This window comes from Dermacentor andersoni, chromosome 4 (assembly GCF_023375885.2).
Source record: "Dermacentor andersoni chromosome 4, qqDerAnde1_hic_scaffold, whole genome shotgun sequence".
NCBI classification, from domain to species: domain Eukaryota; kingdom Metazoa; phylum Arthropoda; class Arachnida; order Ixodida; family Ixodidae; genus Dermacentor; species Dermacentor andersoni.
In genome coordinates this window covers 196,520,569-196,545,825 of record NC_092817.1, presented here as the reverse complement: position 1 = coordinate 196,545,825, position 25,257 = coordinate 196,520,569, and the positions used below count along the sequence as shown (strand labels likewise).

The following is a 25,257-nucleotide window of genomic DNA, read 5'->3' as shown; positions in this document are numbered from 1 at the left end:
TTAGGCACACAGTAACTCTATTGCTACTGAGCACTGTCGTCAAAAATGACCCAAATGTACCAATTGTTTCTATTCTTCCAAGCAAATGTATATGCAAAGAAAGAGCCAGAGGTACCACTTAAAATCATTATTTCAATATGTCCTAAAAATATTTAACAAAAATAACATAGACTGAAAGTTTTCTTAACCGCAGTACTACTAATAATTCACTGCTGGGCTTCAAAATTCTAAGGTTAACTGAAAAGGTATGTTCTTCGTACTGAAAGCAATACCGTGGTTTTGGCACATCAAAATACCAGAACTTATAAACCGATACTTTTACTTTGATAAACTTGGCTTCAGCCGTTCTAAAAGTTGGCCTCTGTGCAGTGCACACCAAAGCAGGAAATAGTGCACAGCGCCATGCCACAGTCCTTGCAGCAGGTCCTGGTTTCCTGTCAAGTACTTGTGTTCAGATTCTTTCGTTGAAATTTCTATATTTGTTAATTGACCCGAAACTTGGATTAAATTCCTCAGTGTACATAGCGGAGCGGCCCGTCCCCAGCATACTCGGCACTTCTTTTGTGCCGAAAACGAAGTGAAACGCTTGCTTGAGCAACAATGAGCACAAGGGGCTCCACAGCACACGCAGCATGGGGCATTGCGTAGTAGGTATTCAATTTGCAAGTCAAATTATTCAACCATTCACTATTTGATTAGACTTTGTAATATTCGAGTATTCACACACCCCTGCTTTTAACATTTAGCAGTCGGCATAGTATACTTGAGCAAGTGGCGAAGGACGAGCGGTGATATGAAGTTGAAGTTGGGAGTTCTCATCAGTCAGTGCCTTTACAAGAGGATGATGTAGTTTTGGAGCGCTAATTTCCACTACAAAAACATGCTCCTCTGTCAGGTCACGTGTTGTGCAACATCAAAAAAACGCGAGCAGTGAAGCCAAACTCGTGTTTGCAGGTTTTTAGATCAAACGAGCCCAGCTCGTCCTTGGTAAAGAAGGGGTTAAAGAACCTCTGATGGTCAAAATTATTCCGAAGTCCCCAACTACGATGTGCCTCATGATCAGATCATGGGTTGAGCACATAAAACTGCAGAATTTACTCATTGAATTATAATACTGGTGTTTGACTTACACTTGTCATTTGCAAAGCTAGCGTGTCAAATGACAAATCTAGCGTGTCTTGAAGTGCCATGCATACTGTTTTTCTTGCAGCCACATGGTGTACCATGGGGCCGCCTTTTGAGCTCACGGAGTGTTTGGGCCCTGGGCGTGACCATGTTCTGTGGTAACTGGGGCTTTTACCTGTTACTCATCGATCTACCAAACTACCTCCGTGGAGTCTTGCACCGGCCAATTGGAAGCGTAAGTTACTACAACAAGCCTCCTTTTGTGTTCCATCACTTCTGGAACGAAAATGAGGGTATGATTTCACAAAGCTTTTCATTCGTATTAACTGTTTGTAATTGAAAGGCCACTTTTACGAACACAAACATCATGCGAGGCTGGCACCTGCTCTTACAAACAGTTGTAGTGTAAAACATTCTTGCGACTATGTATCGACACCGGCTAGAACCCAGGAGTGGCTTTCGTGAAGCCATTTTACCCAGGGGTACCGTAAAAACCCGTGTATAATACGAACCAGCATATAGTACGAGGTGAAATTTTTGGGACGTGAAATGGGAAAAAAAAAAAGTTTTATCTGGGTATAATGCAAGTTAGGAAAACTCGAGGAAAACATTTATTCAAATTGCACTCCGCATTTCAATCACTGTCTTCCTCAGCTGCACTCTCTTCGGATAGTTCCTTGTTGGACATATCTTCCCAGAGGTACTCATCCTCTGTGCCATCAAGCGTGTTCGACATGCTGCACTTCTTGAATGCACGACGCACAAGGTCCTCTGGTATGCTAGCCCATGCGTCCACAATCCACTTGCATAGTGTGGCTGGCGAAGCCCGCTTCAGCCATCCGGTCGGCATCACTGCAGGTTCACCTGAGCGCATCCAATCTGCGTAACACCGCTTGACCGCATCCTTGAACGGCTTGTTCACGCAAACATCTAAAGGCTGCAGCTGAGATGTCATCCCACCCATGATAACGACGAGTTCAGTGCCGGGTTCGCACAACAGCCTCTTCACTGATTCGGCCAAATGGAAACGAAATGCGTCCAGCACGAGGATGGACGGCAACAACAACAGTGCGCCAACTTTATCCTGTTGAGCACAAGATTCTCGTTCATCCAGCCTTTCTCATGGCATCTCATGACCACATTTTTTGACAACTCCTCACCTTTAGGCACTTTCTTGCGTTTGAAGATGAAATAGGGCAGGAGCTTGCGTCCGTCTGCCGTGCACGACAATGTGACAGTACCTTGCGTTTTCTCGTTGCCAGTGGACCGGACATAAACTTGTTTAGAGCCCTTTTCGTGCACGGTGAGGGGCGATAGCGTGTCCAGATAAACCGGCATTTGGTCAGCATTGCCGATTTGCCCTAGCTTGAAGTTCTTGTGCGCAGCGAAATAATGTGGCGCTGGAAAGCCACAAGCAGCTCTTCAAACAATTCGGGCAGCTTTTGTGAAATCGAAGTTCAGTGGCGTAAGGAAAATCCAGCACGGCACATGTAGTAATGAATCCAGTGCTTGCTCGCTTTGAAGGCGGAGCTTGGTAGCCCTTTTTCTCTTGCAAGCTCCTTAGCTTTCGCCTGCATAAGCTCCACGCTCACAGCTAGATGTGCGGCTCGCTGTTGGCTTACAAACTCCATCAGGGCGAGTTCAATTTCTGGGAATGTCCCACTCTTCGGGCCGCTAAAGCTGCTTCGCGTTCTGCTGCATGCAAAATGGGCTTCCTTCTGTCGACGCCACCCGCGAGTGCTTCCCTCGTTGATGCCAAACTGCCTCCCGGCCGCACTGTTGCCGATGTCCTATGCAGCTAAAATAACCTTTCTCTTGAAAGCAGCCGAGTACTGTTTTCGTAGGCCGGACATCTTCATGCTTCAATGCGGAATAAAAAAGATGCACTTCGCAAAGCGGGGTTTGCACATGTGCTGCCAAGGTGCGCACTCAACAATAAAGAAATGATGCTGTAGTCACGCAGCAATAACGAAACCAAGCCGTAGCCACGCAGCAATAAGGAAGCCAAGCCGTAGCCACGCAGCAATAACGAAGTCAAGTGATACCCACGCAGCAATAACGAAACCAAAACTTCTAGCCCAAATTGGCAGAAATTTGGGACGCTAATAATAGGGAAAAAAACCTTGTATTATACGCGGGTTTTTACGGTAAATTTACCTGTGGGGTAAGAGCTTCACGAAATTGACAGTAAGTTGTAAAAAAAAAAAAAAAAAGCTTTATACAACCAAAGTAAACAGTCTTGCACTACTGTCGCTTCTTCGTCACTTGACAGCATATGTTATGCAGCCACTTTGTCACTTGCAGGAAACTTTTCAAATGTGGGCAGTCAGGGTTAAAATGCTTCTGCAAGGCACCCCAAAAATTTCTCGTTCAATTAGCAGGGGAATCTTATGCCTAAGAAAAGCACTGCGTTACATCAAGAAAAGGCTGCAACTATTAAGGCAGGCATTCTTTGAGTCAACAAAATTATTTCGAGCCCCCCGCCCTCCCTGTCTTTGTTCCTTAATTACCGCCCTTGATTTAGAGAGGCAATTTTGCATTACAATTTAGATACCACAAAGTCATCACACGTCACTTGTGTACATTGGGAAGGAGACCCACACAGTGGCATTGCACCGGATACACTTCTGTGCGACTTGTAGTCCTGTGTTTCAGTTCACAAATTCAAATCAGTGGAAAACAAACTGCTCTTTGCTAGATTATCATGGAAAGTTTCCATGCATGACTGTTCATAAGTACAGTCACGGTTTGATTTTTTTAGACACGGATGGGACCACAGAAATGTTCAAGTACAGTGGAATCTCGTTGATATAATCTTCACGGGAACCAGAAAATAAGATGCAGAATCCAAAAATTGTATTATGCAAAACAAGCTCCAAAGCGTATGAAAATAAGTGCATTCTGAGAGAAGCTCAATAGCAGAGCTTCATGTGGCGTCGAGTGATACTGCTCTGCATAACATGTTATGCACAGCAGCATCACTTGATGCGACACGAACCATTCAGCAACGTTACGAACACGAAATTCAGCAACGTTAAAACAGCTTGTCAGTTTGTGCAGAACTTTCTTCTTCTCACTGTCCGTAAAAAACTTGTGGAAGTTAAAAAAAAAAAAGCCACCATTTCCTCACTCAACTGAGCAATGGCACATCGCCAGTCGGTGTGTGTGGCCCCACTGTCACAGCAGCTTTTTACCACCACCGGCGCACCGCATCCATTCTTCCTCCAGTGTGGCTGGCCCTTAACACGTCGTTCGCGGGTTGTTGGAATATTATTTAAGTTAGTACACTGGAATATAAAGGTACGAGTTTCAGTAATACCAGTAAAAGCCCACTTCTGTAGTTTCTCCCATTCTTCTTCTAATTTCAGGTGAAAACGTGATCGCAATAACCATATAAAAATACATTGCTCCTATGGGACGGGACATTGGCTGGGAAAAGAAAAAATACATCTATTGTCCTGAGAAATGTATTATGCAGAATTCTATCAACGAGATTCCACTCTAATTGTGCAGTTTAGAAAAAAAATTATGAGAAAAAAATTTTTTTTTTCTTGCGATGTCAGCAGCATGAAAAATTTGTTTACAGACTCTCGCTAAGTGTTGTGGTTCAGTAAGATATAATCTCCTCTGTTTGCAAGTACCTGCCTGTAAAGAAAGGTGGCATCGCACGCCCATGAAAGGACCATATATATGAGCAGATCACGGTGATTAAATATTAGAAATGAGACAGAAATTAATTGGCACTGCAGCCATGTTGTGGCTACAGCATTCTGCTGACGAGCTTGAGGTCACATGTTTAATTTCTGGTCACGTTCTGATGAGGGTGGTATTAAAAATTTTTATGTACTTAGATTTCGGTGCACGTTAAAGAATCTTACGAGGATGAAATTAATCCAAAGTCCCGCTTTGCGGCGTTGTTCATAACCACTGCGCAGTTTCGGAATGTTAAACCGCACAATTTTGAAGTTATTTTGAATGTGCAGTCATTTATGGCAAACGCCATTTGAAACTTGTTTTCACCAGTGCACAGTGTTCAGCGATTCAGATGCAAAAATCAGACCGCTTGGCAGCCGGCACTTTTTGGGCAACCCGTGAACTCTGGGCAATCGCTGGGGATCTGAATGCAGTCGCAATGCATCGCAGTGGCTACATAATTCCATACCACAATGCATCAGCCCGGTGTATGTAGCGCCCACTGGTGGCACAAGCAGTGCCGGCAATCATGGGCTCCGAATATTGCCGATCGTTGAGCACTGGGACCTTCAGAATAAAACCCTTCATTGCTTCAAATGCCTCAGCTCGGCCCTTAATTGTTTAGTCTTTAGAATTCTTGAGCATATACACTTGACTCCCGTTAATTCAACCTCGATTAATTAAACTTTTCACTTGATATGGAATCAATAAAAAGCCCCAGTGCGAAATCATACAGTGCCATGGAAGGATAACTCATTTAGTTCGAATGCAAAAGCATGCTGCTTCAGTTAATTCGACCCCCACTAGTGTGTGTAGCAGTGGCTAAAAGCTTACAACCATGAAATTCAGCAGACGGTGTTACTGCTTTCCTAGTTAAATGGCAGCAGCCTGCCCTGCAGTGATAATGACAATTTGCGCTGTGCCCTGGGTCAAGCCTCTTTTGAGGATTTTGTCAGCGCCAGCAAGAGTGTTCAGGTCGGTGGACCACTGACCGACAATGAGATGTATAGCTATTCTACTACTATATTAAAGTAGTCGCTTGATGATGACAGACTACTTCAAGCAATAAACAAGATGTGAATTTGTTCAATTTGCTGCCGTTTCTTAATTCAACCTTTCAAATAAGTCGACCAAATCTTGTGGTCCCGCAATGGTAGAATTAACAGGATTCAACTGTACTCTGTTTCACACTCAGTAGGCAACAGTGCGGATGCTAAGCAAGTAGTGAAGTCGTAGATGTCTCACTACACATTTCGCAGTGTAGTTGTATTTCATCTGCAACAGTTTGTTAAAACTACACCTTGTGGGCTTAAGGTTATGTTAAATCCCATATTATCTGTGCATGCTTGTGCTGCCTGCATACAAGACACTGTGTTTTGGTCATGAGCGTAAGCCGACCTCATTGGTCGCAGAAAGGTGTCACTCAGCTTGTTTGATGCTAAATAGGTTCAGATCTACGATGCCTTTCATGTAATAATTGCATCACATTTTGTCACATAGAGGGGCTAGACTATGTTTTGATCATGAATGCAAGCAGTAAGAAAAGTCTCTCTAGCCTTCATAGCGTTGCCTGCTACGTATGAAATAGAGTACAGTGTTTCCTTAAGTGCCTAGAGCAGCATTTCCTAAACTGCGGTTCATGACCTCTAAATTCATCATGAGGCTCTTTCTGGGGATCATGGAGTGTCCAACTATGTGTACAGGCGCAGCCACTGCTAGCGGGAACACGGGAACGTGTGGCAGCGCTCTACGGAGTGGCACCTCTGGCACCTCGTCAAGTCTTGGCAGACGATTCACTATAGCAGACGACTCACCTAACTTCTCACCAATCAATTTGATTGCGGCTGCGTTCGTAAATGAAGCACTGGTGGTGGGGCACCCCGCAAAGCATGCCATGAGCTCCCATGTTCCTGCTAGCATTGGCCGCGCCTATACAATCTGCTTGCCGGAACAGAGGCGAATTTTCATTTTCGGAGCACATACCTTATCAACGCCATTTTGTTTAAGAGCAATATAAGCGTCTACATATATTGTGGGGTTCTCACTCGTGCTCTTGGGACAAAGGAACAACGACACAGTAGTTCAAACAAGCACAAGGGCATTCATTGCACCTTTCATAGACTAATGCCTGCTAGTAGAGTTGCTATCCACAAAACATGCTGATGGGTGCGCAACAAATCTCGGAAGTCCGACTCACCGTGACCGGATAACGAGCGTATATGTTTGCCCCATGGTGGACACCAACGCCTGGTTGTTCGCGCGTACGGTCACGCGAACAGTGGCGCCTTCGAACAATCGTGTTCGTCCAATCCGGGGTAGGCTTCGCGAGACGGTCTCGCAGAAACATGGATCGGCGCACGCGCAGAACGTCCGCGCTGCATGCCGACCCCGAGCCAAAGAGGAACAGCCTTCTCCTTTTTATGCCTAAGTAACCCCGCCATTAGGTGGCGTTAGCAGAGCAACACTCGCGCCATCTCTCATACTACCCTGCAAGCATACCGATCGCCGCAGTAAAGCCACGAGGCGAAGCCAGATTGCAGGAGCCAGGAGCTATGCGAGAAAACAACATATCAGGGGACACGTGAGAGTCACGCATACCCACATCCTCCCAACCTTAAATCACTATATATTCCAGCGAAACATGTCACTCGGTCTAACATCAACACGTGCTTCACGAACAAGGTAGTACATACAACAGTGGCCACGCCGAGGAAATGTCTACACGCTGTCCATAACACGCGAGCCGACTGTGATGGTTAGGATCGTCACATTGCAAGTCGTGTGACGCGAGGAAGATGGAGGAGACGATGCATGATTAGAAACACACGACAATTATATTAGACGGCAAGTAGACATGAATATCTTCAACTAGACCCACACCTACAAGGTTGTTCGTAAACAGGAAAAAGTGTAGTCTAACGAGGTTGCGGTTGAAGTCCAGAGTGTGGTGAGACGTAGAGTCCTTGAGGTTGAACACTCGCTCGTATAGTGATGACCGGTGTGGAAGAGCAGACGCAGCAGCACGGGGCCGGAAAAGGTGGACGCGTCCCACAAAGACAGAAACAGTCCACTCCTAAGTCTCGAGCAAGAAGACGGCCCAAGACGCTCGTTTCGATGACTGACGCCCGGTCACCCGAGCCTTGCGCTTAGAAGTGGGTTCCGTGATGTCAGTAGGCCCACCTGAGGCCTCGTGCGAGGCGACGACCCAAGGTGCTCCACGTCTCGATTATGGACGCTCGCTCTCTCGAACCTTGCACGTAGATGAGGGTTCGAGGCTGCAGTAGGCCGTTCCGAGGTCTCGTGCCATGCAACGACCCGAGGCTTTCCCTGTCCCGAAGACGGACGCCCGGTCAAGTGAACCTCACCGGTAGATGTGGGTTCCGTAGGCCCGGCAGCCCTAGTCGCTCCGGCATTCCAACAATCTTCGTTGTGCGAGCCCCTTCTTATTCGCTGCACGAGCCTCCCTTGTCTCTTTTCCTCTTGTTGAGGACAGCCGCAATGTCATCTGCTCTGGTGTTCCGTACTTTGTGAGTACTTATTCACACCGACATTGTTTTTGGGTACCCCGCTAGCGTCTGCTGGTCACAGCAGAAGCTCTGCAGACTCGACGGCACGATCCCAGGCCAGGACTCCGGGAACGGCGACGCAGTAGTCGGTACGAGCAAGCATTGCTCGCGCTGACGTGCTCTACTGGCGAGAGCCACAGTAGCTGATGGTGACCACCAGCTCGTCTCTCTGCCGCCGAGGGTTGTGAGCTGGATACAGGCGGCTGCCGAAGTCGCTGTGCCGAACCGGCCACAGCATCACCATTGCCCGGGGTGGCTCGATCGTAGTCCGGGGCAGCAATGCAGACGATGTGCAGGTGACAGCAAACCAGGGGTGACTCCACTCACGCTGCACACACTTAACGCACTCAGCAAACGCTAAAGTAGTGCAAGGGAGAGGAATTCTGCATGCGCATCGCCCATGTGGTGCGATGTTCAACTCGCCTAGCAAAAGATTGGGCGGCTACTCAGATGCTAAGTTCATGTGAACAAAGCTCGCTTCCTTGAGTCGAACGAGTAATTTCAATTCGTGCGAGGCTAACTAGAATGAGGGAAGCAAAGTGCAACACGTCAATGCCACGGTCCACCAGGTTGTGTCCCTCCTCGTGCTACAGACAGCTTTATAAAGCGTTAGTTAGGCCTAAAGCGTCGCTACCCCTGACAACAACCGGCATCCAAAAAACACCCAAAATGGGCGCAAAACGGGCAGCTGCGAGGGGACGTGAGCTCTGTTAGGTGGTCTTACCGCACTCGATGCACACAGCATCCAAGTTGACGGCACCCACCATCCCAGGCGGTCTCGGAGCGCCCGGTGCCAGGCCGCAATACCAGTCAGACAATTGGGACAGGTCACACGTCAATTGTGATGGGACGGCTGAAAACTCGGGGAAGCAGTGCCGCTGCGATCGGTAGCGATTTGTATTTTGAAAACCTTATAGTAAACTGCATGCTTTACACGGAGGGCTTAAATGTGTCACTTAATGATCCGAAGGACCTTCCCTAACGACAGTGCAATATCGTCAAAGTTGTTTCAGAGTCCATTTAACAAGTATTTTTGGTATCTCTTTCAGCTGTGGTTAATGTCTTCTAAATAATTTAGTATGTAAGTGTATTATCTACATTATTTAAAAAATAAAATCTGCAAAAGGCTTATAGAGTGGCAGTGGGGTTCATGGTAGATTTGGTACTACTGAAAGGGGTCACATAGTGGAAAAGTGTGAGAAACGCTGGTCTAGAGCCCCTTTGATGGCCTGTAAGATTTAGGGACATATGGCGTTCCTTATTTTATTTCTAGCTCAACTGTACAGTTTGATCCTTGTGCTTTGCAATGATTTGCTTGCTTTGGTGAGCCCACTGGCATTGAAGGCAAGACGTATGAGCTTCTTTTTCTCTTTCTCTCTCTCTCTCTCTACAGAATGGCTATGAGAATGCAGCCGTGCACATAGCTGGAGCTGTGAGCATGTTGTTGTGCGCCCCCATAGCCGACCTGCTTCGCAAGCGCCAGATGCTTTCCGTCACCGTCATCCGCAAGGTGTTCCAGACATTGGGTGGGTGGCCCTATTTTCTTGTTCCATGTCATTTATAGCGTGCTTTTAACATGGGGGGTCTTACATGGGCCTAACAGCTAGATGCGTGAATGATTTTCTCAGAGAGCATTGAAACATTAACAAGGAGAATGGTGGCTTCCTTGATCTTGTTCCAGAGTGTGTGGTCATCAATTTTTCCATGTAAACTGCACATCTGCTTTCGTAAGGCGAGTGAGAGGCTCAGCGATTCGTGAGAAATCTCAGACAAAACACCTGTAATACGTACAGAGCCCCAAGAATCTACGAACAGTTTTCTTTTCACTGGGTATCGGGAAACTTTCAGTGGCTGCCGCCTTTTTGGGGTCCGGACGCACACCTTCACAATTAACTACGTGGCCGAGGAACAGCAGCTCTTCGTAGGCGAAACGACATTTCTCTGGTTTCAGAGTGAGTCCTGACGCCTTAATTGCCTCTAGCACGGTCTGCAGCTTGTTAAGGTGCTCGTCGAAGGTGGTTGCGAAAACGACTACGTCGTCGAGATATACGAGGCATATCTGCCATTTCAACCCAGACAACACAGTGTCCATGACACGCTGAAATGTCGCTGGCACTGAGCATAGTCCGAATGGCATAACTTTAAACTCGTAAAGACCCTCCGGCGTGATGAAGGCAGTCTTCTCACAGTCCCTCTCGTCGATCTCAATCTGCCAGTAGTCCCTACGGAGGTCCATCGACGAAAAATACTTGGCACCGCACAGTCGATCTAACATGTCGTCGATTCTTAAAAGCGAGTAGACGTCGTTTTTCGTGACGCTGTTGAGATGCCTATAATCGACTCAAAATTGTAGGGTACGGTCTTTCTTCTTTACGAGCACCACGGGTGAAGACCCCGGGCTCTAGGACGGCTGAATGACGTCGTCGCGAAGCATTTCTTCAAATTGTGTCTTGATTGTTTCACGTTCTCGTGCTGAAATGCGGTAGGGACTTCAGCGGACGGGACGAGCTGCTTCATCGGTTATAATACGATGCTTCGCTATCTGCGTTTGCCAGATTCTTGATGACATTGAAAAACATTTTGCATATCACAGAAGAAGGCGACGTAGCTTTTCTTGCTTTTGTTGAGGCAGGGCAGGGTTAAGGTCGAAGTTCACCTCCTCAGTCATCGTCGACGACGCCTCATGGGACGACTCGGTGAGCGCTAAGGCGTCGCTTATTTCGGCAAACTCTTCCAAGAAAGTAACCGTCGTAACCCTGTTGAGGTGCTTGTGTTCTGTGCTGAAATTGGTTATTAGCACAGCCACTCTGCCTTCATGCAGATGGACGACACCAATTGCGATGCAAGTTTGGCGATCCAGAAGCAGCTGCAAGTTCGCTTCGACAATCGCATCACCGCTTGAGAATGCGTCTGTTTCGACAACTGCCATGACGCTCTCATTCGGCGGGGTTGCTCACTTGATCATCGAGGATGGCGAATGCAGCGCGGTGATAATGATTGCTTTGCATTGTTTCCGACTGTTTTGTCATCAGTGTTAGGGTTTTCGTCTGCAGGTCGATCACCACATCGTTTTCGTTCAGGAAGTTCATCCCAAGGATTACGTCGTGAGAGCACTGCTGTAGGATGATGAAGTTCACAGGGTAGGCGTGACCATGAACAGCAGGTGGCCTCCTGCTGTGCGTATTTGAGGACCCTCCCATGCAGTTTTGACTTTTGACACAAATCGTCCACTAACAACGAAGTAGTCGGCCCCGGTGTCGACGAGTGCAACCAGTGGACGTCCGTCTAGGTTAACTTGTAAGTCGGCACTTGGTGTTCGGGTTCGTTGTTGGTCGGTCACCGACTGTGCAGTCTGTCGCTTCGCACGGTCGCGGCTGCGTCGGGTGGAAGCCTTGTGGCAAGGTGCTGTTGTGGCCTTCAGCCACGCCATCGAATTTGTGGCGTTGGGTCGCGCCTTCGCGTTTTGTAGCGCCGCTGCGTGGGTTCGCAGTGACGCAGCAGGAGTCGTGTCGCGTCGTGGCATCAGAATTCGTCATGGTTGTAGGAGGGTTTTTCGGTCTTCGCTCAAGAGCGGTGTCACCTCCCGACATCATTGGCTTTAGCTTCCCCTATGAGGGCTCGATGACCTCTCCCTCGCGTATCCTTGGTACGGCGAAGACGAACGTCGTGGGTAGGGTGACAGGGACCTGAAGCGCCGTGGGGCGGCATCTTTGGTCGCTTGAAGATAGGCCTCAGTTTCTCAAGGCCGCTGGCCAGGAAGGGGTCGTGGGGCGTCGATGTTGTACCCGAGCAGGCCCATCTGACGGTAGGGACACTCTCGTAGGAGGTGACCAGCTTCTCCACAGTGAAAACAAAGTGGTCGTCGATCTGGGGTTCTCCAGATGTCAGTCTTCCTCGTGGTGGTTTGCCAGAACGTGTTTGAACAGACGGCCTGCTGCGGGCATGGCGGGGGGGGGGGGGAGGCTTGACTGCGTTGAGGGGGCGTGTAGATTTCCCGTCGCCAGCTGGTTGGCCTCGCTTGGCTTTGCAGAGTGGCGGCGTAAGTTAAAACGTGTGGCTCCTGGCAAGGTGGCGATAGCATCGGTGCTGTTTCGGGAGGATCGAGTGTGCCCAGCGCTTGCTGTACCTCGTCCCTTACGACGTCGGTGAGCGAGGATATTTGTGGTTGCGCACCCAGTAGCAACTTGCACAGCCCATCGCGCATAATGGTGCAGGTGGTAGCTCAAAGGGCCACCGCGGAGGCACTTCAGGGGTCGTCGCAGTCTGAAGGAAGAGCACGTAAGTTGCGGTCGTACTGCTTTGCGCGAAGCTCGAGCGTCTTCTCAATAGTGGCCGCTTCGCTAATCCATTTGGCGACAGTCCTCGGCAGGTTGCGAAAGGGAGCTACGAAAAGTTGCTCCTTGACGGCCCTCATAAGATACTGAAGCTTCTTGTCTTCAGTCATGTTGGCGTCCGCATTGCGGAAGAGTTCTTGCATTTCTTCCGCAAAGACGGTTACGGACTCATTTGGATGCTGCTGGCGAGTTTGAAGCAGGCCTCAGCTCGTTCTTTGCACAGAATACTTGCACAGAATACTTGCACAGAATACTTGCACAGAAAGTTGCAGCTAAGTGCCTTTTGAAAGCCTCCCACACGTTGTTCTAGGACAGCTCCTTGTTCTCGTACCAGGTTCTAGCAGTCTTCGAGAAAGAAGACGTTCCAAAGTTTGTCTTCATCAGACCACTTGTTGAACGTTGCAATTCGTTCGTAACACTCCAGCCAATCTTGTACAGTAAAAGCTCGTTAATTCACTACTCGTTAATTCGAAATTTCGGATAATTCGAACTGGTTGCCGCGGTCCGTCCCACAATGTATTGAAAGCGATATGTAACACATCCCGCTGATTCACACTGAAATCCGCACCGCCACCGATAATTCGAACTCCGCATCATCGTGGATGGGGAGAGTGCTAGTGCGCGGGAGCACGCTGGCGTCGCCACGCGGGTCGCGCAACTTTGCTTTTTCGATCAGCGGCAAGGACGATAACACCCTCGCCGCGCGCCATGTTCTTTGCGTACGAGCGTGCGAGGGTGAGCCGGCGAACGCGGTTCAATCTCGCGTGCGCGAGAGGGGAAGGTGGGGCGGAGCGCGCCCTCTCTTGTCGCGCGCAAGGCGAGGGAGGGACCGGGGGACGATCTTCGGCGGCTGAGGCAGCTGCTGCTTACGGCGCAGCCATGCGGCCGCCGCATCTTGAAAGCGATCTGCGTCGTGGCCAAAGTGCGCGCCCGCGTGGGCCTCGTCTTCAAAGTGATCTGCGATGTTTGCACAGTGCGCGTATTGCCGGTAGCTTCATATGCGATGTGCTTTCTACGTTTCGTTCACGTTAAAGCGAGGGCTGTACGAACGTCAATTCGCTCGCTACTACTGCTGCGTGCCCTCACTCCAGCGTTTTTCAGCGAGTTTCCGCGGTCATCGAGCGAGATGCGTTCATGCTCACCTGTGCGCGCGTGACACAGTGCTTGTTAATTTAGTTAGTAAGCAAATGCTCACAAGTTTATACGTCCGATAAAACTATTATCCTTACTTCGTATAGCTATCTACTAATTTTCTATCGCAATCGATGCTTCGCTTTTCGCGCGAGACGGAGACTTTTTTTTTTTCTCCGCCCCAGTCAGCGCGACAAATGCGCGGATAGAGCAAGAGCCATCTCGACGTCGGGCGCGTCGGACCGCGCTGGCCGCGTCCGGTTACGTTGGCTGCGCCAGAGCTTCGAAGTATAGACGTTGTTCATGCCAACGTGACGTAGCGTGTGCGCGCGTGCTCACGCCACGTCACACTATATACGCACCTTAACCGAGCGATTTTTTTCTCCGACTTTCATTAGTTCGAATTTCGTATAATTCGAATTTTCATAGCATCCCCGCGGAATTCGAATTAACGAGCTTTTACTGTACATCCTCGCAAGTGGAGCCGCTAAAAAGCGGAGGTACTCGCGGCTGCTGGACGATGAACGGCGCAGGTGTGGTGGCTGCTTGCGCTGGTGACGTCGAGCGGTGTTTCACACGTAGACCAGTGGCAGGTATTGGTCCCAATTCAGCTGGCAGTCCTTGTAGTCGGCGGCTGCTCCAGATTTCTTCCTTCTTGTCTTCTCTTGAGCAGTCTTCCGTGTGGCCAGCTCCAGAGGCACTTGGACTGGCGTCAGGGCTCCGTGGGGAGGTTCGAAGCATAAGCACCTCCACCAAAATGTCACGTAGGTGGCGGCGAGCTGCCTGACACGCAGGGAGACAGAAAGGGATGCTGCGTTGGTGGTGAACTTAAAGAAAGTTTAATGGGCGAACTTGTGCCTTAAAGCAAGCGAACGACTCAGTGACGGCGAAAGCAGCAAGCGCGCCTACGGCGTTCATCAGACTGAGCCAGCGCAAGCAGTGGTCCCATATTTATACATTTCGCGTCTATGATCTAAACGCGTCAAGCAACACCGCTCGCGTCGCTGCAAGCCGAAATAAACGCATGTGGCAATATGCATACCTGCCAACTCACCCAAATTTTCTGTATTGTTGAGAAATTTGGGCTCATTCTACGATTTTACTTGTGTTGCGTCAAGGTTTAAGAAATTCTGTTCATGAAATAGCTTTGCTCAGCAGTCTGCAACCGTACCGTTGGAATTCCTCCACTGGTGAAAAGACACCGAGAGAGTACTTGGCTTCAAGCACAACCATAAGTGGCAAGTTTCTGACACAGGCAAAATTGGCAAAGTCGCTGAAAAAGTTGTTGCGATCTAAAAACAGTGTGTTGGTTCTTGTGAAAAGCCATAGCCAGCTAATCGGAAAGATTATGGAAGTAGAGTGGACAGCTACCTTTGGCGTTTTTTTACATCTATGCCTCCAATCCCACATACAAGAAAATAACTTTCATTTCTGACAGCATGATGTTTGTTTTGAGCATGTGCTGATAACTCCATAAATTCGATATAACCAACACAGATGTGACAAACTTGGTATAACAAAGTCTGTTATACGCGGGTCCGTTGTAATGAGCGTAGACTGTATTTGCGTGTCAGATGCAACTTTTTATAATGATGTTTGACTATGTAATGTCATTTGGTTCATAAATATTTTTTAAAGTCTATTTGGGAGGCTAGTACTACGTGTGCCGATGTCTCTCCTTCTATTCCTCTCTCTTCTTTTTTTTGGAAGGGAAATTTTCATCCAAGAGTAGCAGAAAACTAAAAAGGAAACTCATACAGGTTTCTGAGGAAAAGCAGCCACTATCCTTTATAAATTGAAAAGTAAAGGTAAGCTACAAACAACTTTGGTGGAACACTTGCGGTTACAAGCAGTGCAAGTCCATCTTTTTCCATTAGGTACCAAAGTTATTATAAACACAGGAGAAAACATTTTGCAAGTCGTGCCAAGCTTCTCGCAGCTTCATTGTCTGCCCGGGTGAACAAATACAGTAAAACCATGTTAACTCAAAGTTGTAAAGACTTGGGAAAACTTCTAGGTAAGCGGAGTTTTGAGATAAGTGCATTCACAAAAATATAAGCCCCTGGCCGCGCATAGACCACATAGAGCCTTTCAAACTAGGTACCAGTAGCTGCTAAATTAATCACAAAAGCTGAATATACAGTCCCCGACTGCTAATTCGAACTTGAGGGGGGCTGCCAAGACATCCGAATAATCGGGAGTCCAAAATAGCAGATTCACCCAAAAATAGCTGATTTTATTCCACTAGTAGTCAAAAAAGGCGTGCCATTTGTATTCTCTCATTGTCGCTTTCGAAGATATGTTCAATTTCGCTTGGTTGTGCAGGAAACATTGGTGTCTAGGAGCAACAGCATTCTTGGCACAGTGTCAAGGTGCTATATTTTGCGTGACTATAGTCGTATACAACTTTAGAAAAGAGGGGAGGCCCCACGCAGATGACCGAAGCGCGACAGCCGATTGCCTCCGCAACTAAAATAGTCCCGCTCGAAAAATCATGCTCCTGAAACGCGTAATTCTCGGTATAAATAAAGACTTTTGTATTTTGATGACTGGTTTAGTAGAGCTCTCATGTGCTACAGCACATGCCAGATAGCGACAGAAAAATAACCCTGTGCCTTCTACAACGCTGCCTGTCGTCTGCTCTTTAGCTTCATTGCTAGTGACAAAAGTAGAAAGAGCAGCGCTGCATGGCTTTAGCACTTGTTTACATGTACACGGCGTATCTACTACTCGTTTTCCAAGCTTAAAATAAATCAGTTGCTATTGAAAAGTACTTATATGAAACAATGCATTTATCGAAACCATTACAAACCTGGGGCGAGAATACGGTCGAGGCAGGAAGGTACAAAAATGCTTCATTCATCGTTTTAAATCAACACTCTTGGTTTTAAATAGCATAAAATTTATATTTTTTTGGTTTTGTGCTTTCACAATTTCACAGCACGCATTCTACGGCTTGTGCGTGCAGTGAGCACTGGTAGACAGCAATCAATCGACGGTGCTACACAACGCTCGAACACCGTCGTAGACGCTCGGCTATCTCACTGCTGACAATGATCGTTCGCGCTAAGTTGACGGCGACAAATCTTTGCATTGAAGGCTTCTTCTGCAAATATTTTCTGTTGCGACACATAGGTTTGTTTCATGCGCGCACACTTTTCTGATTTCTCCTGAGAATGGTTTTGCTCCATCACTTCACCCCGTCCGACAAAAAACGCAGCGACACAGTACACGAACACACCCACCGCTAACAGTAGGCACCAGTCTTTGGAAAACTTTTCTCATCGTAACGTCACTCGGGAGCGAAATAAAACAACATGGAACACGCAGGATGTGTGTTCATAGCGGTCGCCGCGGAATCCTATTTTCAGGCAAAGTGTAGCGCAGCGCCAGCGATGCTCGCTGCAATGTTCCTTCGTCGGATCATGAATCAGAATAAACGCATGTGGCACAAATGCGGCATCATAAGCTCGTAGTATTATTTCTGGCATGATAGACAATCACAAACAGTTCTGAAATTCACTCTGACGAGGGGCTAAAGCACACAGCTGACGCGACCTCGCCCAGTTCGAAGCGCGGGCGGCCATCTTCTCCGTCGGTGGGCTCACCGGCCGTCCGGCTGATGACGTTAGTCGAGAGTGCGCGCCCATTGGTGGGTGCTCATGTGCCTCCGCCTCGGAGAAGTAAACGCCCCCTTTTTTCTAAAGTTATATCCGACTATAGTGTAAACGCATCGGTGTCTGCGAGCGACGGTATTGTTGGCACAGTGCCGAGCACAGCAGTTTTCGTGTGACTAACGCAAGACGTGTCTACGTCTACAAGCGCCGTCGTTCTTGGTACAGTGCCAGGCATGCTATCTTATCGCTGTGCTGAAACACGGCCACCCATGACACGTCTGGTGCTGTTCACACGAAATATCCTAAAAATCTAAGTATATTTCTAAATCGATCACTCATGAATGCGGCCCAACTTTGTTAGCGCATGTTGCTGCGCACACATAAGCTTGCCCTTGGCCTAGACATTCCATGGCCATGATTTTCTGGCAATGCCTTTTATGCTATTCCTTTTGACGGCTTTCGTGCTTCGTCAGTGATCAGAGCAACACTCCGCACACATTACCAACGGGATCAGCCGGCCATGAACCATGGATGATAAGAGTGGTATAGCATCGTGCGGAAGGCATCGCTACGAGATTGCAGCCCCTATTTCAGCCATTGTTATGCTGTCGCTACAGGCAGACAAAAGTACAGTTAATGCATGCACCGAATTCTCATTGGCGACTACTAAATCTGGTCCGCTTCACCAGTTCCTGTTTCAGGGAGCACTGACGATCATGCTGGTGACATCTCAAAATGAAAATATCACTATTTCTGCTGGACTTGGTGGCCCTATTAGCACACATTCAGGCAGTTGGAGTCTCAATTATCTCACGATGTGCTGTAAAGTGTTCAAAATTTCCGTTGTCCTTATACATTAAGTCTATGGTGCGAGTGGCAGTGCTGCGGGGCTGTCTGAGTAATCAAGCATGTCTGAATTTAATATTAGTGCCTGAATAATTGCTGTGCAAAATATTGCCATAGTGCCCGTATTCCAAGGAAGTAATCGACTGGGAGTACCGCCCCAGAACCACGATTTGGTGGTCACGCCTTCCACTCGATTATATGCCACACTTTCATCCACAGTTTTTTGGCTGGCTTATCCCACTGATAACGCGCATGGAGTCTCATTAACACCACTGACAAAGCACTATAAGGAACATCATTGGAATAGGTATCGCTATCAAATCGCAGCCATGAACTTGTTACTTGAGAAAATGCCAAAAAATACAGAACATTCGGCACATCTAACATAGCGCACGGATACACAAACATAAAAACGCAGAGCATGACAAATAAGACACCTGACAATGCTACGCACACACGGGAGCATGCTTGTTGTGGAAGTCACATGTATCTTCTCACACTTATTGCATTCCGTCAGGGGGTCAGAGCAACTTTCCACCAGCATTATCAATGAGATCGCAGCCGGCCGTGAACGGTGAATAGCAAGAGTGGGGTAAAATGAAGCGAGATTCGCTACGAACTTTGCAGTCCTGTAACTTTATGGCAATATGAAATTTTCATTTCCACAAAACTAATTTGCTATATTTACTATCCCTGTGCTTTCACTTGTCAATTAATTTGGCCTTGCTGTGTGATTTGCTAGCCTCCTGGTTAGCTGAGATAGTAGTTTGATCACCCCAAATAGGTGCCAGTTCCAGGTTTGATCCATGGGCCAGAGTGTCTTCTTCTACTGCGGAGCTTTCCTTCTGAGAAACCCATATGTGTAGCCATTCTAGCTTCGTGCTAAAGTCAGGTGGACAACAATTTTGTAATTTTGTGAATCTTCCTTCATCTTGCAGGCTTCTGCAGAGCTGATCTGCTGTCTTCTTCTTTTTGCACACTACTGACATTGAATAGTGTATTGCCAACTTGCCCTAACTGTTACTTTTGTCAACATGGTTCTAGCCATCCTAGGCTTATGGAGTGGCACATTATTTGCTGAAAACATGTTCCATAAAATGAGAAATTGGAATGCAGGTGGAAAGAGAGCGAGATTCTAAAGCTTGCATGAAAAACGGTGTTGACCGCCTCAAGCATGTACTTTATTCACCTTCTATATATAACACTGATGCATGATGCAAGACGAGTGTAAGCAGTGTGCTGCATGTACTAGTGGTGTGACCAATGTTTTGAGGTTAACATTGCCCTTGGAAAATCGAGAAAGTGAAGACCGTTAAATTTATGTATGGTTGGCTACGTTTAAGATGCAGGGGTTTATGCATGTACAGCAACCTTAAAGGGACGCTAAAGGTAAATATCAGGTCAAGCTAGATAGAAAGATTATAGGCTTCTCTAATAACGAATTCGTCATTTGTAGTGAGAACGTAGCTTTTGTAAGCGAGAAAATGAAAATAGAACAGCAAAGTGCACCTGTTTTGGACTCTGGTAACTCTCGTGTCACGTCAGCAGTGGCTAATTCACTAAGGGTGGCAAAGAGGAAGGGGGATCACATGAGGGGTTTTGGCGTGAGCCAATGAAATCGAGGAGCGACAGTGAGATTTCTTTTTATTTAGAATGCTCAGTAGAATTTGTTTATTTAATACACTGCCTTGTGCTGAGACAGGACGACTAGGGAACAGAGTAAGTACGAGATGTTTGATTCTTATTGTGTCCTTGTGTCATTCTCTTTCTCATCCTTGAGTGCTTAAAGCAAGGCCAGAGATTACAGAAGTTCAGAGAAAAATATAGAGGTTTGAAGATATGAACAGTGGCCAAACAAGGCCAGAGCCTCCAGCGACATTCCTTGTTTGACCACTATTGAACCAGGGCCAGTGTAATAGCAGTGATTGCCATATCTTCTGTATGTTGAAATAAAACTGTGATTTGTTGTCATCACAAGCTTGCTCAACATCCCTGTAGGTGTTTAAATGTTCCCATTCAAATGGCCAGGCATAAATTAAAGAATATTTAATGAAGGCAAGCGAGCCCAGCTTGCAATTCTTGTGATTGGCATGGATTATCTGCTTCTTGCGTAGCTGCACACAGAGATGTAAAACCTTGAAATTATTAACTGACTGCAAGAGTTAATTGAATTGTAGTAAAGCACTGTGTGGTAATAGTATATAAGATTATTAAATTACCTGATGATTGAATTAATTGTGTCTGCATACTGCATTCAGTGATACCTGCTATGGAGCAATGTGAAACTGCATGCGATCCCTGCCAAACAAAAATGGAATTTGCTTCCATCAGTAAATACATCATCTCGTCATGGGAAATGTTTCTGTTATAGCAATTTCAGGTCACCTGGAGGGAGGCAGTGATGGCTGATTGAAAACTTACACACCTGCGCAGGCTTGCTGGGGCCGGCGCTGTGCCTTTCACTGGTTCCCCTGGTCGGGTGCGATGCCAGGGCAGCACTGGTGTGCCTGGTTTCTGGCATGGCCCTGTACGGATTCACCGTCGGAGGACAGAGCCCACTGACCCTGGACATTGCGCCAGACTTTGCAGGTTGGCATGAATTTGACTCACTGCGGCGACTCGATAGATGTGGCAAGGTTGCAGGTTTGACTCCCTGCCATGACATCTGCATTTGGATTAGGGTCAAATGCAAAAACGTTTGTGTTCTGTGCTTTGGGAGCGTGATAATAAATTCCAGGTCGTAAACATTTTGGCGGGAGATCATTGATTAATGGAACCTTCTATCATACTATCTCTGGTGATATCATGAGGAGCCCATCAATTTTTCAGCTGGCTACTCTGCGCTGGATAAAGAAAAAAGGGGGAAAAGCTTATCCTGGAAGTAGCCTATCTCAAAACCATAAGTTCTAATTGAATTTAGGTTGTAAAATTTAATCTAGACCACTCTTATCTGTCACCCATCATCACTCAGTTACAAGCAGTACTGGTACCAGCACTGCACCAGTACTGTGTTATAAGCACTAATGCAAGTACGCAGTGTCCTTATAGAGAAAGGATATGAAAGCTCCTCTGTTGTGCTTTTACTGCTTGCATTGTGGTGAGCAGCGTCCCTTTTATGCAGGTACCGTGATGGGCATTGTGAACTGCATGGGCAACCTTTCGGGCATGCTGGCGCCCCTGGTGACCGGCTACATCATCGAGCACGACGTGAGTCACTTGCCCGTCTTGACAGACAAGCCCTGCATCACTTGCTAACTTGCGTGCTTGAAGCATGTTGTCATCTGCATTCCTGGTGGTCTCAGCAACAGCTTGGTTGACAAATATGAATAGCAGAAAATCGCTGCTTCACCAGTCAACTTCAGTGAAGTCAAAAATAAATTGTCTTATCAATTATCATTCTACTTTAGCAGGCACCTCTTCTATTTCTGTTTTTATTGTGATAGTAGCAATTATATAGACACTCCGGGTGAATTTTCACCGTCGCCATGATGTTCCGTACAAAATCCAAGTGTGATAAGAATGAGCAGTGCGCGTGCCGTATGCGGCTGGTGCAAGGCCAAGTGTGCAAGGGTGAGCCAAGACTGATACTGGCTCGATGCACACCATCTTCCCACATGGCCAGTGTCGGAGGTCATGTGATCAAGCACATGCTAGAGGAGGTGAGCACGTATCTCTGTCGCTGCGCATGGCTGTCTGCAGGGTTGAGCGCATGCACTGTACGTTGGAGGTAATCTGTAGCAGGTGCAAAAGTTAAGGGCAAGCCAAGATGGCTGGTGCCTTCACTTGCGCTGTCTTCCCGTGCGCCTAGTGTTGGATGTCGTGCAGTCTGTGTGGGTGATGTGGTGAAGCGAGCGGTCGCGTGAAGCATTCGATCCTCTATGCCAGTACTCCTCATCATGCCAGAGTTGTGACAGCGAGTGCTCACGGTCACTGAGTGAGATCTGCTCATGCGTGTCTGTAAGCGCATGACACCATGCTTGTTTAGTTGTAAGCAAATGTTTACCGCAATTTATACTGCCAACAATATATGAACCTTAATTAGTGTAATTGTCGAATACTTTGCTATTGCCATCAATGCTTCACCTTCCGGGTGAATCTACAGCTTCTTTATTTAGTAAAGCAATGAAGGGGGCTAGTTGGTGAACGTTCATGGTTATATTGCGCATAGTTTTACACTGACGATATTAAGTGAAGGAAGGGAAGTGAAGGGATATTAAGTGAAGTGAAGCAAAGTTGGTAGTTTGCGCTACGTCCGTCCACGTCCTGTCCTTCACTTAATATCGTCAGTGCAAAACTAAGCGCAATATAACCATGAGCTCCTTCATTTATATATTCATTTATTTATTTATTTATTTATTTATTAGATACTGCCAACTGCCTCTTGGCAGTCCAGGCAGGAGCGAGTGAGTACAAAGTCGGCACTGCAAGTCAAAATCACAAGGAACCATGAAAAAAAGTGCTTAAAAATACAGACTATTGCTTCAGTAAAGGCAGCTTGTACAAAATTACAAAAATGGGAAACTGGTGATTCTAAATCTAACACGCTTCATTGCAAAGATTGCACGGCAGACACCGAGGACATACAAGCGACTTCTTACAGTAGAGCATTCCACTCTGCTATAGTTCGAGGGGAAAATGGGAAGCGATAAGCAGTAGTTTTAGTCTGTGGCACCACAATCGTTTTGCTGTGCTTGCGTCTGGTTTCTCTTGTTTTATTAAAATTGATTTAGATGTCAGGATCCATTTTTGTTTGTTTATTAACGATATTAAACAAAGTTTGTAAGCGATGCAGTCTCTGCCGAAATTCTAGCGATGGGAGGCCAGACCGTGTTCTGATATCGGTGATCGGGACTCTTCTACTATAGATATTATAAATAAATCTAAGGGCTTTCTTTTGCACGCTTTCAATATTGTTGACACCTGTCTTTGTGTGGGGATCATCGACATATTCAAGCAATGGTCTAGTGAGTGTCGTGTAGGCAGCGAGTTTAGTCCTACTAGTGCAATGTTTAAGCCGGTGTTTAATTAGTTCTCGCTTGCACGACACCACAACGCTCTTTGGCACGGCACCGAAATGATGTTGATGTGGCTTAACACGCAAATGCACAGGGCACTTGCAGGCTGTTGTGCTGATTTCTGAGGCTTGTTGTTCTGCCGGGCCTCCCAATGGAGACGACGCACCGCCATGTTTGCGCGACGAAAAGTGGAAACACTACGTGTTAACCGATATTGACACGTGTACTTATCTTTATCGGGCGACCACGTTCCGCCGCCTAAGAAATGTAATCGCACAGCGTGGGACGCGCCTGCATGTATCCGAATTTTCTGGAAAGTTATCGATGCTTCTACACGGCTGTCTGTTGTCGCCGAACCTTGTGTTATCTGATTTCATCGCGTGACGCGAATGCTGTAGAACTTTGTGGAAGGCACGCGGGTCCGAACGATTAGTCTGGAACATTCGACGACTACTGTATAAAAGCCGACGCGCTTAACCCGCTGATCAGATTTTTCGACGATCGCCGAGCGTGTTCGCCGCTATCGTTGTGCTATAAGTGTAGCCTGTTTTGTGGGCACAGGTTCGCCCAATAAAAGTTAGTTTTGTCGTTCACAGTACTGCTACTGTGTTATTCAACGTCACGACCACGTGACATCTGGTGGAGGTGCTTGTGCGTTCATGTACCGAACGCCCCCGCAAAGCCGCGATCCAAGCCCGAAGCCCGAGGACAAAACCAACGTCGCCCAAGACCAGCGAGCTAGCCGCCGGCTGCAAGGACTGCCCCCAGAGCACGGACTCCTACCTGAGACGTGCAGGAAGATTGCCACCAAGTCCTCCCCAATGGCAGCCCCAGCATCCCCCGTCGTGCTGCAGCAGCCCAGGGAGCCCCCCACGTTCCGCGGTTCAACATTCGAGGACCCGGAAACCTGGCTCGAGACGTACGAGAGGGTCGCTGCATTTAACAGCTGGAACAGCGACGACAAACTGCGACATGTCTTCTTCGCATTGGACGACGCTGCCAGGACGTGGTTCGAGAACAGAGAAGCCACGTTAACGACCTGGGACCTTTTCCGAAGTGGCTTCCTGCAGACATTCACAAGCGTCGTACGCCGAGAACGAGCCCAAGCACTACTGGAAACCCGAGTGCAGCTGCCCAACGAGACCACCGCGATTTTTACAGAAGAAATGAGCCGCCTATTCCGCCACGCCGACCCGGAAATGTCCGAGGAAAAGAAAGTCCGGCTACTAATGCGTAGTGTTAAGGAGGAACTTTTCGCCGGTATGGTACGAAACCCACCGAAGACTGTCGACGAGTTTCTTCGCGAGGCCACTAGCATCGAGAAGACACTCGAGATGCGAAACCGGCAATTCGACCGCCGCACCAACGCTACAAACTATGCCGGAGTTCAATCACTGGCCTCCGAAGACCTGCGCGAGGCTATCAGGGCAGTCATACGAGAGGAGCTACAGAAGATCTTCCCGTCGTCGCAGCCTCAAGTGGCCTCGATCGCTGACATCGTCAAAGATGAGGTTCAGCGGTCGCTTGGAGTTCCGGAGGTGCAACCTCAATTACCGCAACCCCAACCCGAAGCGATGACCTACGCCGCCGTCGTACGCCGTCAAGGCCCTCCTCAGCGACCGCGGCAGGGCCCTGTAACGCCGCAATTCCGTCGACCAGCGCCGCCGCCGCCGACAGCGCGCCCACCCGTCGCCCAGCGGAGCTACCCGAGGAAGACCGACGTTTGGCGCGCTCCTGACCACCGCCCGCTCTGCTACCACTGCGGGGAAGCGGGTCACGTCTACCGACGATGTCCATACCGGGAAATGGGACTGCGAGGTTTCGCCGTCAACGCTCCGCGCCCGCAGCAAGGTGAACGCCCTCGCGATATCGCTGACTACCTCGCGGCTACTCAGTGGAGCTCTCGACGACCGTCGCGTTCGCCATCACC

General features: G+C 47.9%; 1 protein-coding gene across 1 annotated transcript in view; it reads left to right on the top strand.

Moving 5' to 3' along the window:
- The window catches only part of LOC126530530 (sialin-like), a 69,656-nt gene that overhangs the window by 33,898 nt on the left and 10,501 nt on the right, over positions 1-25,257 (top strand). Inside the window, exons 6-9 of the mRNA XM_050177799.3 lie at positions 1,211-1,360; positions 9,778-9,910; positions 20,746-20,901; positions 21,434-21,519. Coding sequence (XP_050033756.1) covers positions 1,211-1,360; positions 9,778-9,910; positions 20,746-20,901; positions 21,434-21,519 — 525 coding nt within the window. The remainder of the gene's footprint in view (positions 1-1,210; positions 1,361-9,777; positions 9,911-20,745; positions 20,902-21,433; positions 21,520-25,257) is intronic.